At 37.1% G+C, this 19,238-nt stretch overlaps 1 protein-coding gene across 1 annotated transcript in view; it reads right to left on the bottom strand.

The window, feature by feature from the left end:
• Window positions 1-551: 551 nt before the first annotated feature.
• The window catches only part of LOC306848385 (chemokine-like protein TAFA-5), a 45,314-nt gene continuing 26,627 nt past the window's right edge, over window positions 552-19,238 (bottom strand). The window contains exons 4-5 of the mRNA XM_079382898.1: window positions 5,426-5,473; window positions 552-2,302 (exon numbers count right to left, since the gene is read on the bottom strand). Of these exons, the coding sequence (XP_079239024.1) occupies window positions 5,450-5,473 (24 nt within the window). The 3' untranslated portion in view covers window positions 552-2,302; window positions 5,426-5,449. The remainder of the gene's footprint in view (window positions 2,303-5,425; window positions 5,474-19,238) is intronic.

Genomic DNA, 19,238 nt, shown 5'->3' on the forward strand with positions numbered 1-19,238 from the left:
TGACCACCCAAACCGTGACCCCTTGGATTCTCTCACTAGTGAGTGTGGATCGAGCGAGGAGCAGGAAATGGAAAACCTGGAGTGGATCTGGACAGGTTACAGAACACTTTGAGCGAGGAGGGGAAATTACTGTCACTCTGCTCCACATACACGGGCAGAGAGAGAATCCATGAGAGAAAGAAAGAGAGAGAGATAGTCCTGTTATTCCTAAATAACTATACGCCATAACGAATGCACACTGAATCTCCTTGAGTTTCTCAGTAATTGGAAGCGAGCGATGTCGTGCTCTGCATATTTGCCAGAAGCATAACAGACTTTATTAGGAACCATAAAAACACCATTAAAATTCACAACTCAGGGAGCCGGGCCTAGCCCATGAGACTAATGAATTACTACTGTTCACTGAAAGTGACCATATTCTTTCGCTCTTTCATCTTATGGGACTTTCGCTGCTATGTGCAACCAGTTACATCCATCAGATGGATTCATCTTCTCCACTGGCCACGAGGAGAACCAGTTTGACAATAGAACCATCTTTTTTTTTTTTTTTTGCGATTTAAGTGCCAACAACCAAAGAAAATATGTTTCAGAGGTGAATTAACATGAATGAATTGTGCACGATAAGAATGTTTACCAAGTCGATTAATTTAGACTTTTTGACCATATAAATCAGCATTTACAAAGTATTTAACTTAATTTTTATGCATTTCTGAGTTAAACAGAATATTTGGTGAGAAACAAATATATGACAGCATTATTCATCCTATTGGAATCTGATTGGATCATGCAAAAATATGATTTTATTGGCTAATATTAATTTTCTTCAACAACAGAAGTGTTTTTAAGAGTTATGTTTTAATAAAGGAATATAAAAACAAAGATTTTTTTAGATTTAAACTACCGTTTAAAAATTTGGGGGTCAGTGAGTGTTTTTAAAATCTTTTACTTTAAATTTGCAAGGGTGCACTAAATTGATCAAAAGTGACAGTTAAGACTTTTATATGGTTATCTATTTCAAATAAATGCTAATTTATTTTGAACTTTTTGTTTTTGAGCAGCAAATCATCCTATTAAAATGATTTCCAAAGGATCATGTTACACTTAAGACTGGAGTAATGATGCTGAACATTCAGCTTTACCATTACAGGAATAAATGAAATACAAAAGTCATTTTGCAATAATATTTCAGTTTTTCTGTATTTTTGATCAAATAAATGCAGCCTTTGGTGAACATGAGAGACTTCTTTTAAAAATGTTGAACAATATTACTGACCACAAATTTTGAACGGTAGTGTGATTGCACCAATGAATCATTCACAAATAAACCAGGACCATTTATTACGAAACTAAATATGCATTATGTTTTCACATTGACTTTAAGCAGCAAATCAGCACGGCCCCCACTACAGAGAGAGAGAGTCTCCAAAGCATTGTGCACATTTACATGGACACACCCTTTATTTCCTATCTAGGTCAACACTCCATCGCAAGTGTCAATTTACAGTCAAAATAAAGTATCGATAGAAATGATATATCCATTAGAGACAGACATTTAAAGCAGAGAGTGAAAGAGACGCCCCAGAGAGGAAGGGACAGATGACATCCACACATTGTTTGCTAATCTTTAAATCAGTCATGATTAGAGTTGACGGCATCAGTGCAGTGCCATTCTCAGACAGAGCGCAACAATCCATATGGTCAAACCGTGTGAGGTCAAATCTACAAGATACATCAGTCATCTGCTGCTTCTCAATTCCACGGGAAAACACGTCCTTTTACAGAGAGACCTGAGCTCTGCGAAACGTTTTAAGGTCTCTGCACATCCTTGGCCTTTCATCGACGACATGTCCTTGCTCTGAAGATGCAGTTAGGGTCATTCGAGATGGTTCTTACGCAACAGCCTCCCCGCTCTTTGCGAGGAACTTACGTAATCTTAGTCTGAAAGGTACGCGAACAGTCTCCTCTGACGGTTTAACTGCATGGAAAGCGAGTGAAATGTTCTCCTAGCTAATGTATTTTGAAATCAAAACTTAAACAGTTCAATTATGTCAAGGTTTGATTGAAAATGTTGCGTGTCCCCAGGTGTGAGATGATGGCGACCGCTGGGACTCGATGACCTGCATGTAACTGTGGAGACGCTTGAGTGACTGCAACCATGGCGCACGGATTCCATTTCCTGTTGGAGGGTGACGGGGAGAGGGGCAGCTGATATCTTTAGCTCCGAAATGAGAGGATGGACACAAATGTGTGGGGGCTGATGGATGATTCCTGTTTGGCGTCGCTCCTGTGAATGTCAGCAAACCTGTGCACACACAAAGAGAAAACCATCGGCGAGGACATTAGGGAAATGCATTTTGCGGCTGATCAAAGGCAAGAAAAATGACATGCATTACCTTTTCCTGCCTCGCCTTTTCATGTTTGTTGATCTTGTGGCTCTTTTGTTTGTGTTTACTTAGCGAATGATGATTTTTATATGACAGCATTCTGAAGAGCGGCTGCTTTGAAAGGCACATGCTTTTGAAAAATGTAAATGGCAGAGGGTGAATGACTTGAGCACGAAAGCCTTAGTGAAATGATTATTTTGTTACACGCGGGCCTTTCGAAGTGGCTGCGTTCGTCTTGCGGCACCATTATGTTTTTAAAGGGAAAATTATGCCACCCGTTGTCTGTCTGAGTGTTAATTCACATTTAGAGAATTAAAATTGAATATGTAAATGTACATCGCCTGCGCATTAATCAGCATTGTTTCCTCTGAGCTGGTGTCCTGCTAAGATATTCAGTTATTTTAAATACAATCATGCTTTAGTACAGTTCTCTGCTCTGTTTTAATCAAAGTGCATAATTAAGCTCTCTTTTGAGCTTTGTTGCTGTAGTAGTTGTGGTATTCTGCATAAAAAAATCTCATACTCATACTGTTTAGGGTTTATACACTTTTTGACCAGTGAGTTGACTGACAATGATTCACTGAAGAATCTGTGAACTGTTAAGCCAGTTCATTGAAAATACTTAATAACAATAATAATAATAAAAAAAAAACTAAATTCAATTACAAATACTGTAAAAAAAAAATCCACCTATTGCAATAAAAACATTCAGTTGCTGCCTTAATTTTTTAAGCTTGGCTGCACAAGTCATTTCAACTTAAATTATATATATATATATATATATATATATATATATATATATATATATATATATATATATATATATATATATATATATATATATAAAAGTTGAATATCATATAACTTAATAAATGAAGTTAAATTTGCTAAATTAATTTGATGAGTTAAAGTAATGGCTGCCAAGACTCATTTTTAAAGTGAACGTGAGTCTGAGACTTAGACTCGAGTCCCAATTAAATTTGGAAGAAAAATAAAACCTACAGTATTTGAGACGTAAAACAACAAAAGTCTACTTCTTCAAAGGAGAAATATTTGTCTCTGTTTAAATGCAAGTTTCTGATTGAATAAAAGTGGCTTCTTCAATCTCTTTCCTGTCAGAATGTATGGCTATTTGCCTTTTTAAGGTTTAAAGACACTGATATTCAGAAAAAGTCTGGCACTTGATAAGCATCCAGCCTCTGTGACAATTTCTCCACAGAAAGATTCTAGAAATGTACAATCATTTAATGATGTTAAACATAAGCGGCATAAAAGGATATGGTTTAGAGAAAAGGAAAAACCTGGTTACCATAGTTACCTTTTCATTTACGGTGGCTAAAACACTGAAAAATTTATTGATTTTACTATCTTCAGAAAACATAAATGTTAAAATCTCCTAACATCTTCTGAAACATGTGGGCTGTGATTTTTTTGAACAATTAAACTATTATTTTTAAGACAGTTAAACATCATTATATAGGATAAATCTCTTTTCCAAAAATAATTTTCATAAAGGGAACAGGCTTTTAGTGTTTAGCGTGCCAACTGCGCATTGATCTCCACTAAGATGAGTATTCAGTCAATTATCAAAACACAGTAACATCAGCCATAATTTAATAAGTGAATTGAAAACATTATACAATTATCTCATTGTTAAAGTAGTAAATTTGGGAACCCTTGAGTTAGAGAAAAAAACAATCATATCAGTTCAATGCTGCTTAACGAACAATCTCCAGAATTTATCATTCATAAAGAACTCGCAATTGGGATTTGTAAATCAGACATTCCCCCAAATTACTCAAATCAATTTTTAATGCACGTCAATGTAATGAGAACACAATTTCGTACATTCCAGTTCCTCTTTAAGTAAATATTTATGGCGCTCTCTCTTTGCTGTTTCTCCATCTCCCCGTGATTGCCTGCGATACACACAGCGTTCTCTTGAGGCTAGAGAATGTAACATGCTGGAAATGTTGATAACACTGGCATGAACCAGAACCGCCATACAGAATTTCATTTCCTAGAATCACCACGGAGCCACAAAGACTACAATCCTCCCCAGAAGTCTTACACAACAGCTTCCCTCTGAGATGTTCCTTAAGTGCTCACTCTGGACCCTTTTATAATGGAGCTTTTCAATAAAAAGTCTTCCCTCATGACTAGCTTTTTAATAAAGTGCTTTTCAAAGAAATAAAGGCATGTGCAACTCAAATATACCTCTGACTGTTGGAATAACACTGACGTGAAAAGGCATTGTTTCCCAAAGGAGAATTTTCAATACAGGAAAAATGATGTTGGTGGTGGTTTTAGAACAATATTCAGCATATTATTTTGCCGTGTAATGAAAAGGCCGCAAAGCTATTGCTGAGAAACTGACAGGTGCTAATTGCCTCAAGGATTAACATACATTTATGCAAATTTCTGTCCTCATATTATCCTTCTGCACTGCGAATCTACAGTCTTTCCCAAGCCATGCACACTGGGAATCGCTCGAAGCATGACGGAAAGACAAACAACAGCTGGCATGTAAATATATCTTGTTAAATATAACCGTATCTCCTTCTTTGCTACCATCGTGCCATCTGCAATCACTACTGAGGCAGAACACGAGGGATTTTGGGTTTCAGCTCACGTCCCGCAACATCATCTTCTCCCTTCATCTCTCGATCCGCGGCAAAACCGGCGCCCCCAGCTGCCCTCTAATCCAGCTTTAGCCCTTCCGCTGATCAGGTGCGTCACTCTTAACACAACTTCATCTGCACCGGCGGGGCACAATTGGCTGGATAAATGATAAGATTTCCACTCGATTTCTGCTCTGCCTTATTCCACCTCTGTACCTGTGCTCTGTATCTGTCATGTTGCTTTAAAGCCAGCGCTGTGATAGCACTCTTGTCGGTCGCCGCGTTTTGTCACCGTTCTGCTTCGGACCCGCTCGCTAGATGATCACAGTCTATGAATATTAGATTTAGAGACAATGATGGCTTACTAAGGAAAAGCAAACAGAGCAAGATAAGAGATAATCTTACTGAAGCACCACTCACCTCCTCACGGCAATCTGAAGTCCTTTAGGATGGCTCCTTGGGCAGAGGCTGAAAAAAATGAAAGGAAAGGAAATAGTGGTCAGATATTTCATTAGACCTGTGTTATATAACTAAATTCTACTAAATAACATGAAAAATACATCTCTTGACTTTACAGTCATGCAATAGATTTCAAATGGTTGAGAAAATCCATACAAAAACAACCGTTTATTAAATAATATGAATTCAACTATAAACTATAACTACGTTTCGCACATTTTTTTCATAATCTGAAACAACTTTTTTTTTCTTTTCAAAAAGTTGTTTCCATGGTTAAGCAATAGTGCAAAGACTAATAAATATGCAAAAATAAAACAACAAAATAAGTAGCTCATAATTTTAGTTTAATGCAATTAATAAAAATTAAAAAATCAATGCAAAACACTAAACTAAAACTAAGAAAATATTCCCAAGGTTAAAGTTCAGTTGAGAGTAAAGAGGCGGTTTTCCACCATTAAAATAACAACCAAAAAAAACATGTTGGTTCCTTTAATTGTTTATTATTTTTTATTAATGTATTATTTTATTGAGACTGATCAGTGGTATGTGTTTTATAAGGTGGCAGAGAGAGCTCAACGCACTGCAGCTTCAGAAAACACATGCAAATAGAAAAAACAACAGCAAATCAAGAAACCATCTTCATCAGTTTGACAGCAGGTGGTGCAAATGCTCACAACACAAACAAAGAAACACACTGCAAATGCTCACAATACAACCAAATAAATTTTATTTGCAGTGCATTTCTTTGTTTGGTTGTGTTGTGAGCATTTGCAGCATGTGTGTTGTCAAATTGATGAAGGTTGTTTTCTTAATTTGCAGGTGTTTTTTTCTATTTGCAGTGCGTTTGTTTAGTTGGTTGTGTTGTGAGCATTTGCAGCATGTGTGTTGTCAAATTGATGAAGGTTGTTTTCTTAATTTGCAGGCGTTTTTTTCTATTTGAAGTGCGTTTCTTTTTTGGTTGTGTTGTGACCATTTGCAGCGTGTGCGTTGTAAAATTGAGGAAGTTGTTTTCTTAATTTGTAGATGTTTTTTCTATTTGCAGCGCATTGAGCTGTCTCGGCCACCGTAGTTTTGAGATTATAGGCAAGGCAATTTATGTATATAGCACATTTCATTAAATAAAAAAAATAAAAAAAATAAAAACATACTGTCCTTTATGATTGGTATCATATTTAACATATGATGCCAATAAATAAATCAACATAATTAAGAAAATCTATGTTTGAGTATGACCCACAAAAGACCTTCCTAAATTAAATAAACAAATAAATAACAGTTCCTACTGAAAGATACAATATGGTTAATAGTGTGTCAGTTTTAGTTAGTCACTGCCCAGCACTGCTTCTCTGCAACACTCTCAACTCTGCTAACTTTGCTAATTCAGGTCCTCTGCTGTCTGGTTTATACTCTCAAAGTTCCTAAAATTAGCCAGCCCTGTATTCTACACTTCACAGGGCTTTTTTTTTTTTTAAGTCTTTACTCTCAGATCAAGTTGAAGAAACTTCCAACTTTCCACTTGCTTGTTCAATGTTTATAAAAAACCTCTTAACCCCTCAAGACTTTGAGTCCTTCATTGGCAAGCTCGTGGATCTTGGACCCGCTACACTCATTGGCATGCAGAAGGCTCTCTAAGCCGCTTGTTGGCACCCGTGCTGATTGGCTCGTCACCGTGTCATTCACAATGGTGCTGACAGTGCCCATGATTCTATGGGTAGAGCTGCTTTTTCCAGTGCCCGCCTGCCCGTATGCCTCTCCGCCCTGGAAGTCTGGTGCTATCTGTGAAACCCTTCACGCAGTGCATCTGATCTGCTGCACCTCTCCTCAAACATGTCATCTAAATGCTAAGCACTCATGCTGCATTGTTAAATGAAAACAACAAGAACAGTGAAAGCAAACAAGACAATCCTGCAACTAGCTGCAAGCTTTTTGATTTGATTTTTTCCAATTTCTCTTTTTCAAGATCCTAGACACATTCTTCTCTCTCCTGGAGATGTGAGGGGAATTCTGAGAGCGTTATCACGTAAGCCCAGTATGTGCTACTGTATATGGTTTTTGCCACAGTTTTGCAGTCTGAGACAAACTTTGGGAAATAACTTTGATGGCTTGCTGTGACATGATCGACAGCGGGTTAATTGCCTTGGCGATGAATCTCAGCCCCAGATGAAGTGTCTGAAAGTTTGAGCCACAGTCCTCCAGTGTTTGTTGAAGAACTAAAAAGTGCAATTGGTAGAATTAGCCTATCTGCGTGATATGCAAGATAATTACATTGTTCATTAAGATCCCTGTAGGACATTACGATTGTGCTTTTTTATTTATTGTTTTTTATGCATTTGTCAGTTTATTTTGTTTATTGTTCTTCAACAGTTGTGTTTCCTCTTTATAATACTGTTCTGAAGCTCAAATAAATAATAAAACAATAAGAAATTACCTCGGTTACTCCACAAAATACCTTTTTCGGGCAGCCACATTAGACTCCCAAAAGGGAGTTTTTCCCATGCAGAACATTGCTAACAAACATTGCTAAAAAAACTAATTTGGCTCTACGGCTGATACAATAAAGTGCAACAGTGCCTGTCCACTTTTTTCAGCAGCCTTGGTTTAGGAACTATTTTTTCCCATTAATTTTTCCCTTTGGGTCTTCTTTTGAGAACTATAAGCCATGAGCCAAACCCACCAGCTAGGAAGAGAATCACAACATTAGAAATTTTGGAAACACTTTAGATTAGGGAACACATATTTACTAAAAGTTTTCCCTCAATAAACTCCTGATTAAGGTAGTTGTTTGTGGTAGTTTTGTTTAGAGTTAATGGATCTAGAATGTGATCATTATAGAATACTAATATGTGTTTTATAAGCACTAATAAACAGCCAATATATTAGTAATAAGGAACTATAGTTAATAGTGAATAGTGTTATCTAATCTACAGTTACCCAAATTTTGATTTGAAACAAATAAATATTTGTAAAGATTGTGAACTTAATTGTTTAATGAGGGAAAGAACTACAAAGCCATGCAACATTGCAAATGACAAACTAAAAACAATGGAGAAATACAAAACTATTTATTTAAAGATGATTTTGCAAACCAGAACCAAAATATGTTGAGTCTATTGCAAAATATGAATATTATGCATAAAAATATTAAACTCATTCGAGAGCATAAGGCGTGTGATTCTATTGCTGTGTTCAAAATTGAATACTTCCCTACTATATAGTATGCCAAAATAATAGTGTCTAAATATAGTAGTCAACATTTAAAGTGGATCAAAACCTTTCATCAAAGTTGTCCTAAAACCAAAACAATACCCGTTCTTGACAAATTTGATTAACTTTTTTGATACACTTCAAATGTTGACTACTATATATAGCATTCATAAAACGGTGAGCGGTTCTTTTGGCTCAGCTTGCTGGTTGAGATTCTCTGATTGGTGGAAATGCTTCTCTGCAGAGTCAGGTAATGTAGTTTTTCACTTCTACATGATTATAAAAATTTAAAGTTGAAATAATGCAGGCTGTTGGTTTTACCAAAAGCAAATACCATATACTGATAACCTTGTAACTCAAAGTAGGTTTGTCTTCAAAGGTTTATAAGTTATAGTTGACAATCAGTTCCCATATGGAGAAAAGCATTGGGATATTTTCTTATGAAACACAATTTTTGCACTTTACAAAAGTAAAACCTCTTGTCAGTGCTGTCAGTTGTGACCAAAATCTGATCTCACTGGTGTCATATCTAAACAGAAAACAATATTACACAATATTGTGCATATTGGTGCAGGGATGGCTTGCTTCTAACAGAAAAATCACTAAGAGAAGCAACCATGACCACACAGGCCTGCTTCTTACGACTGAGTTTCTCTAGTGCTTTATGCCCGACTTGATATTGATTTGGTGACACCAACTCTAAGGAAAAACTGCTGAGGCAGCCATTGTAGGAGGTACTATTAACTGTTCATGCTAATTAATGGGCTAAAAAGGTGAATGTGGTCTCCTGTGGTAAAGTAGGAAGGGGGCAGAACGAGAGTGAGTGAGAGAGCAAGCGACAGGGACGTGGAGCCATTTCTTGTGTCTGCAAACAATCGGCTGAAACAGCTCCTCAGTTAGCGCGTTACCACAGGGGATTGTGTGCCGCCACAGTACTGTGAATGTCGTAGGGCATTAGTCTGCAAGAGGAAGATGAAGAGTATGTAAACTTGCCTGCTAGCAGAGAGGCCCAGATTACAAATGTGTACTTTGCTAATTGAGCAGATTAGCTATCATTAGCGCAAATGATGCTACTGCTCCAGGTGCTAGCGTCACAGGAGGTAAAAAGTGCTTAATGGAAACAATATTATTAACAGCAACACTATTTACTCTCTAAATACAGAGTAAATAGAGCTCTGTTATCTTTTACAAACCGCCACATCCCATCCTCACAAAAAAAATAAAAAAACTTGGTAAACTCTAGTGATGGAACAAGATAACTGAAGGAAATGACAAGGCCTATTTCAGACATTCTGTTGCACATATTTCTTTCTGCCCCCATAATAAGAGTTTACAGCCAGTTTAAATTAATATTATATTAAAACGTCTACTGTTAAATTAATGCTTTTATTGAGTAAGGATGCAGTACATTGATCAAAAGTGACGGTAACGACATTTATAATAGGGCTGGGCGATATATCGGATGCAATTGTTATGCGCATCTCGTCAGTAAAGCCGGTAATGAACATAGCTCTTGCATAGCTTGTCGGTGATCTACGGCTCTGTGCATTAAATGCCGCTCTATTTGAAAACAGGTGATGGAGATTTAACGCTAATCACGGAACCGGCTTTACTGACGAGATGCGCATAACAATCGCATTCGATATATCGCCCAGCCCTTATTTATAATGTTACAAAATTTTGATTTCAAATAAATGCTGTTCTTTCTATTCATCAATGAATCCTAGGAAAAAAAATGCATCTTGATTTCCACTGAAATATTAGGGGGTAAGTCGTGGCCTAACGGTTAGAGAGTCGGACTCGTAATCCAAGGAATTGTAGGTGGGGGGAGTGAATGAACAGCGCTCTCTCCACCCTCAATACTGAGGTGCCCTTGAGCAAGGCACTGAACCCCCAACTGCAGCATAAATGGCTGCCCACTGCTCCGAGTGTGTGTTCACTGCTGTGTGTGTTGGATGGGTAAAATGCAGAGCACAAATTCCGAGTATGGGTCACCATACTTGGCCGTATGTCACTGTCACTGTTTAAAAAGCAGCGGACAAATCCAGCAATATAAGTATTAAGTGGTATAACTGTTTTTTTTAAACATTGATAATAATGAACCCCCTGCAGTCGACAAACGGTAAACGCGTAAGAGCAATACATCACTCGAATCTGTAAGGGGTCTACTTTTATTTGTATCATAATAACTAAACTTTGTGCTTTTGAAGAATAAAGAAAACAAACAGGGTGCGCTCTCTGCCTTCTCCGTCTCCGCGAACTGCTTTTAGAAAGCGTCACTAAAATGAACTGCAACTCGGCGAATTCTGAACACACAGACATGGGAGTTATATCTATAGAAAGCTTGACGTAAGTCATATTGAAAACAAATATTCTGTGATGAAGTAATCCATATGAAACCAACACGATATTCAGTTTTTTCCGTCTAACTCATTATCTCTAATGCAATCCCACCCCCTCGCTGCACGCGCCGTTCATATGTAAATAACCACATGAGCCGCGTGCGCGTGGAGACGCCCAACATAAAGAGGGAAGAGGTTGTTCATTGCGACTATACTGTTAGTTTCTGGAAGAAGACGTTTCTGGATTTCCCTCAAAAGAAGAACAATACAAAAATTGTTTTTTTTTGCATTAGTTAATGTGTTATTGTGACATAAACTTGAACACGTTACTAGTTGGGTTGCTCCCAAACTACAACACGATGAATGCTACGCATCTAAGAATGTTTAGACCATGTTTATTATTAATAATCTGTTCACAAATATATTTTAATAGCGTGCTAAACGATAACAATTAGTTCTCATATATAAAATATCCTTTTTTTATAGTACAAAGTACATCCTTTTATAGTACAAAGCATGCGTGAGTCTATGACTGCAGAATCATATCTTCTATACTATAAAATTATACATGATGTTCAGGATGGCTATATGACTACAAAATCATAGTTGGGTTTTTCCTAAACTAATTCCTGATTAAAATGTTTGAAATCCAGTAAAACATTTTGAATATGATGGGCATTTCAGTGTATTTAAATTTCTTACGGCACAATGATGTTTTCATGCTCTTTATAAAACAATAGATGTAATATGAGTGTATACTGTAACATGATGAATGCTACGAGTCTAAGTATGTTTATAACATGTTTATGATTAATAGCCTACTCTGTTCAAACATGGATTTTAATAACATGCTAAACAATAATAACTCAAAAATAAAATGTCTTTTTTTATGATAATACAAAGCATGCGTGAGTCTATGGCTACAAAACCTATATATATACAGATGCTCCTGATATAAACATGCTCACAAATGTTTTTTCTTTTCTTTTGTTTTTTTTGGTTGTTTGTATTTTATTGAATCAGATACCTGCACCACAGACGATGAATCCTGCTGACTTTCAGCCTCTTCAAACTGTTTTTCTCTGAGAGCACTGTACCAACATCAGAAGTTCAACTACACTGATATTCTATGGTAAAATAAGATCCTTGACTACTGATTATGTTTTTTTTCTTCTTGAATCCATGGAAAGTAGCAGAAACACTTAAATAACACACATAAATATCAGGCATGATTTACTTGTTTCACTTGTTGAACAGAATCTGTTGCAGGAATGACTCAAAGTCTGTTCACATCTCTGTGGTTAGATCAGTGTGCACAATAATGTGTCTTTGACCTTCATTATGTATGTTTTGATTATACTGTGTTGTAAATAAAATACAAATAATTAAAATAACCCATTTTTTCAATCTCCTCACATTTTCTCTTACCTGCCTCAAAGTCACAGTCACACTGATGGGCCATTATTAATTATTTTCACATAATTTTGAAGCAAACATTCTAGGCTACAAGATCCAGTTCTCAAAAGTCTTGTGAACAATTGTTCTGTATGTGCTTTATGGTCTTATTTCAGTGACTTCAAAATTTTTGTTTTTCACTAACCACTTTCTCAAAAACACAATCATGTACATAAATGCTGCTAACATATTATTGTAGCCCAGTTTGTGCTGTTTACAGTGTTATTAGACTTTAGCCATTTATATTTTTATAAGCAACTGAAAAAGCACAAATGTCAGGGCATGTCGAAAGTTCTCTAGGCTCCCAAAACACCCTCAGACCCCAGGGGGTTAATTATCTTGAGCAGCAAATCAGCATATTAAAATGATTTCTGAAGATACTGAAGACTGGAGTAATCATGCAATTCAGCTTTGTATCACGGGATTAAATTACACTGTAAAATATATTAAAATAGAGAATATATATATTTAATATTTTTAATAATTTTTCACAATATTACTGTTTGCACTGTATTTTTACTGATCAAATAAATGCAGCCTTAGTGAGCATAAGAGCCTTCTTTCAAAAACATTTTTACAGACGTTTGAATGGCACTGTATAGAATACATATATAAATTAATTACATAATGCTAATCATATAATTACTTCTTATAGCAACAGTTCAACAGAAAGTGAAAATTCTGTTATCTTTCAGTAATCCCTCTAAACCAGCATGAATTTCTTTCTTCTGAAGGACACAAAAGATGATATTTGTTTTTGTTTCAACTCCATACAATCCACATCTATGGGGTCTAAACAACACTGGACCTCACTGACATTCATTGTATGGACAAAACCCCAGACATTTTTCATCTTTCATTTTCATTTTATATCTTCCTACAGGTAATCCAGGTTCGAAACAACACGTGGCTGACTAAATGATGACAGAATTCATATTTTAGTTGAATTATCAATTTAAAAAGATTAGATCATCACTGTTTAATGTAAAATGTAATGCATAATGATCAGTTTGTACCATTAGATAATTCATTGGGTATCATGAACTAACAATAAGCAACATTTTCATTTCATTCAAAGCCTTAAAGGGGTCATATGATGTGATTTCAAGTTTCCCTTTCTCTTTGGAGTGTTACAAGCTGTTTGTGCATAGATAAGATACCTGAAGTTGCAAAGACTAAAGTCTCAAAACCAAAGATATATTCTTTATAAAAGTTAAGACTCTGCCACGCCCCCTAAAATGGCTCACTCACAAAATGGTTAAGTTGTATTTACAACACTGTTCCAGAACAGTTCAACCCAAATATTAGAGTGTGTGCAGCGCATTTTACGGAGGACTATTTCCTGAACCTGCGAGTAGCCTGCCAGCTGTGCTCAAAGGCTTTTTCTATAAAGTGGGGCAATTCCAACTTTGCCAGGACAGTCTGGCGCTTCTGACTCACAGCCTGTAAGTATGTTTTCATATTTAAAGAATTTGCCACTGACGATTTAAACGCGAGTTTTGAGCAATGTAGAGTTGTGCTTGTTGTTTGTCGTTTCTCCGATCACAAATGCAGACATGGTAATGTTTATGCAGTGTGATGCAATGCGACGCGTAAAAAGACAATATAAGTCATTATAATCAGTAATTATGTCCACACTGGATGCAACAAATGCCTCGTTTACAGTGGGTTTTATTGTTTTAGTCTCATCGTGCTGGGACATGGCATCACAACATGGTAAGGAGGCGTAACATTTCCGTCTCACGCTTGAGTTCTTCGGCCAATCACAACACACTGGATAGCTGGCCAATCAGAGTACGCCTCGCTTCTCAGAAAGATGAGCTTTGTAAAAATCGATGCGTTTCAGAAAGGAAGAGCATAGGTGAGCAACAATAATGTACAGTATGTGGAAAATAATGTGTTTTTCAAACCACATTGCATTACACCAAATACACAAAATAATGTTCTTTTTTAGCAACGTCATATGACCACTTTAATTAATCTAGTTGTTTTTAATTCAAAAACATATTGTGCATTCAAAATACATGCACTGATGTTTATGCAATTTACCACGTGAAAGCACAATGCTAGGCATTGCAACTGAATTTCTCTGCAGTTCTACTGTACATATGCTCCTCAGACACTTGATGTGTGAAACAGGCCTAAGGAAGGCATTTGGAAGAGTGCGGTCGTTCAACAACCTCATGCCGTTTAGGCAGGGATTAGTGATTTTGTAACTGTGGGAGACGTGCATTAACACACTCACGTTAGTCTCCATTTCCACGGTAACAGCAGGCACGGCTACGAATTAAAAGCGATACGTGCCCTTTTGCGGGAGGTGGTGAGGGCAGTTTCTCCGACTGGCCTCGGCTGGATTTTGAATTTAAGGATTGATTAATCTCCTCCACTGGCTGCGAGAGGAGCAATTAAGGCAATTATAAATCACTGGCAAACTGCAGGGACGAACCTGATGGGTAATATAGCGTATATTGATGGAGTAGCCTTTGAAAATGACTGCTAAACGGGAGTCAGCGAATAGTTAGGAGACATTTCTCAGGCTTTATTAAGCATCTCAATGAAATTAATTTCAAAAGAAGCTAGATTCCTTGGTGCGATATGCGCTTTTCAAGCCGCCTGTGGGAGTCCAGGTCACAATGGAGTGAGAGTGTTTCTCTAGCTTTTATGTGTTTTTTCTTTTGTTCTCTGCTCGATGCAGGGCTCCCATGACAAAGACTGTTAATAGAATGAATAAATAAATGAATAAATTAACAGATTCATATACATGCATGAACTATAAAAAGTCTTTAAATAAAAAAATCTAGATTCCCATCGCAGCTGCATACGTTCATCTCTTGGTATTCAAATTCTTTGAAATATCACGGTCTCAATCACTGCAAATGCATTATTGAAAACACCTTCTTTGGAAGATGTTTCAAATCAATTTTTTATCCTGTAGTAGAAGAGCGTAGCATCTAGTCACGGTATGCTAATACATTTTCTAAAATAAAATTCCAAACCGGTAGCGGGGGCCTCAAAGAAGGACAATATGAGACATCCTCTGATCATGGCCTGATAGACCCCGCAGCAAACATCTCCGAAATATTCCTCAGGGAAATGTGAAGCGCTGCATGTGGGATGCAAAAACGATAGTTCAAAGAAACCCTGGCAATCCTTCGGATGGAAAATGGCCTAAACGTGGTCTAAGTGATGGGGCGGCTGGCTGAGAGGGGCTTCTAACGCGAAAGAGAGGAGGCCAAAAACATAAAAGAATAATTTCAAGAGGGAGAGGCGGCGGAGGAGGAGAGTTTTATGAAATCAAGAAACGATGCGTGCTAAGAAAACTCAAAGAACAGAACACGTGTTTAATTCACTCCAACCTTAACAAGGCAATCTGTATCTGTCAACCAGCTAAATGAACAGAAATGGCACATTTAGATGTAATTGCCAGTGTTGTGCTGCACTCATTCTCTCTGCTCGGAAATAAACGGAAACATTTTGATATTGATTAGAGGCAGCTTTGATAAGACAATTACTCGTAATGATCTCTTGAGCACCAGATACATAATTTAAACGCATGGATGTGTTTGGGGCTTTTCAATCAAACGTGTTTTGACATCGCAGATGTACACTTTTTGTCCTGATATATCAAGTTTGTATGATTTATTTGACTACTGAACTTTTCATAATGCTTACTTCAAACTCCTGGATAAAACAACAACTTTTTTCAATAATACAACATTTATAAAATCTTTATAAAATAAGATGCTAAAGGCTAAAGCACTTCTAATATACAGTAAAACACTTTTTGTTCTTGTAAAAATGCCTGAGACTGCATAAAGAACACTGATAATCATCATAATTTTCAGACTTAATGGGATTGTATGTCATCTCAAGCAAGTTTGAGAAAAAATGAAAATAAAAAGTACAGTCTCTAATCAGTTTGGTTTGTAAAACTCTTTTTCGGTGACTTTTTGAAGTGCTGTTTGAGGTTTGTTGACAAAGAATCATGAGCTTTCAGTTAATTATTCAGTGATTATGCACAATTGAACAGGTGCAAAACTAAAACAACAATAACAAAAAAAACAAAATTAGCCTTTCATCACAAGGGCCGAATGGAAAACAATCACGCTAACAATAAAAAATTGGATTTGTGAATATAATTATATCATACGAAACAAAACCGTATCAGTGCTAGGCTTTATAAAATCAAAGTCTGCAACAACAGATAACAAGTTAGATAGATTTCCTAGCATCACTCTACTGAGAGTAAGGGTGTTTTCTTTTTTGCTAACACCTTGCCACTTCAATTACAAAAAAACACCCCATGCTGGCACTCGACTAATGTATTTCTCTCAATTATGAATAAAGGCACACACCGCTGTGTCGCACAGGCCCCTTTGAGGACCCACGGAGCTGAATTTGGATGCCCTCCTCCCCACGGATGAGGCGAAGCAGAATCAAATCAGGCGACCCGCTGCGCCACGCGCTCCGCTCCATAAATGTATTCAATAAAAAGAAGAGGGGAGAGGTTGAAAAGGGTACAGACTCTCAAAGGATTGCCAATTCTCCAGTGTGTCAGATATTTAGTGGCCTCTAACAGTGCAGGCGTGAGCAAACGGAGGCGGACGTGAGCGGAAAGCAAGCAGGCGGAGCAGGGGAGACGGCTCGTGGATGAGATGCCGTGTTTGCTCTGACCCTGTCGGAGCCGATCTCACTGAGACGGCCCCTTCCCTAGATACAACGGCTGGCTGAAAACAATCGCCTCATGCCTCTGCACCGCTCCGTTGCTCTTTCCCTCCCTCTATATGTCTCCTTCATCCTGTCTCTGGGTAATGATGACTGTGCAGTGACAGAGCAATGCTATTACCCACCAGAAACCGAGGGGAGGTTGAGATTAAGACAGAGAGAGACGTGCCATCAAAAAGGAAGAAAAAACAGAAGACAGAGAAGCTTGCACATTTGGAGGGGAATTCACTTTCTTTTTGGTGTTTGACTTAAATATATATTTATTTCAATATAATTGTATAGCTTATAATAATACAATTTGTTTCAAAGCAGCATTACAGAAACTAGAAAAATAAAGAAGATGAAAGAACAGGAAAACACTGCCTCGGTAAACAAGCCTAAGGCAACGGCAGCAAGAAAAAACTTTTTTGAATGAGGGTTCATGTTATATACCAGCTGGGGAAACTGCAATGTAAAATTGTCTGGATTTTGCAGAAAATACCATTTTAAGAAACCATGTGATTGTAGCAAGCATTTTACTCTTAATTCTACATTTGCACATCAGGGCTGTGCTACATTGAATACTGAATTGGCAATGTCTTTTAAATTCCAGTTAAATGACTGAATTCGAATTGAATTTAAATTGAGCTACCAAACACAATGCAGAAATGCAATCTGAATTTAAATGGTAGATTAAACTTAACTGGACTTGAAAAGTTTGACGGTTTAAAGGCCTTACGGCAGAATGATAAAAAGACAGACAGAATTATCCATAGAAGGATAGATAGAACAATAAATAGATAAATGAAATACTATATTATCATTTACGGTAGTTTAGATATTTATTACTTAAAAAAAGTATTTCATAAATGCATTTTTTTTATTTAAACTTAAATAAACGTTGATGCATTTAATGAATTGCCTGTGCTGAATAGCTTTAAATTGCAATTCAGAAATTCCTCTTCCTGTCAAATTTCACTTCCTGTGGCATCAATTTAAATCAGTCGAAATAGCTATTTGGCTTTTTGTCAGAAACATGATGTCAGAGGAAGATATTTAGTCAAAGACTATTTTATTCTTGTTGTAATAAAATGCATTATTCACAATAAACTGTGAACATGCATTAAAAATCTGAAGTTTATGAAAATTCTGTCATGATTTCTGTCTCAAGTCATTCCAAACCTGTGAGACCTAGTTTCTTCTACGAAACACAACAGAATATTTTAAGAAATGTGTTTTCCCCTTCATTTAATGGAAGTCAAAAGGTAACTGTTTGGTTACCAGCATTCTTCAAAATATCTTCTTTACAGGTTTGGAAGGACATGAGGGTGAATAAATGACAACAGATGCATTTATCTTTAATAACGTAAACAGGTTTGATTTTAATTGCATGTTATCTTTAACCAAATCCAAGCTCATGCAGAGAAGCGAAATAAAAGCTGACAGAGAAAACCACATGTCGAGAAAACATCCGTGAAGGCCTCTAATGACTCTTCCTTGGGAACTTCCTGGTTCCTGCAAGAGCATTGTGTTTTCACCGGCACTATAAATGACATGACAGCATGACTCAGTGGTTTGTAACCGGACAGAGTTCACAAGCGGCCCACCCACTCTCAAGCCCTTCTCCCCAGCTTCACTTTGTTTCCTATTCATATCTATCTCTGTGAATATCTCCACAGCGCATGACATGCCAAAGCAGTGGGCTCTCGAGACTATGGCAAATTTGAACCTTTCAGCAGTTCACTAGTGAAGACAAATGGCCAGCGTGTTTAGGGGCCCTCGTGAGTGATCTGTATTAATGCCTGACAGGGATTCAGTGTGCTGCATATGCTAACTCCATTAGCGGGTCAGAACCTGGCTCTGTTTGTATCCCCTGCACGCTGGGAGGGCTGAATATGGGAAAGTTGCAGGTGCAAAGCATGTGAACGCACATATAAAAGACATAAACATACTCCGTTTGCACACATTTTTTGGACTCAAGCCTACAAAACACTGCACTCTGTGCTTTCTGCTCCGTCTGTTGCTGTGGTTTTGCCGCTCCATGATGCATTTGCTACTCAGTATTCATC

This window comes from Barbus barbus, assembly GCF_936440315.1.
Source record: "Barbus barbus genome assembly, chromosome: 28".
NCBI classification, from domain to species: Eukaryota; Metazoa; Chordata; class Actinopteri; order Cypriniformes; family Cyprinidae; genus Barbus; species Barbus barbus.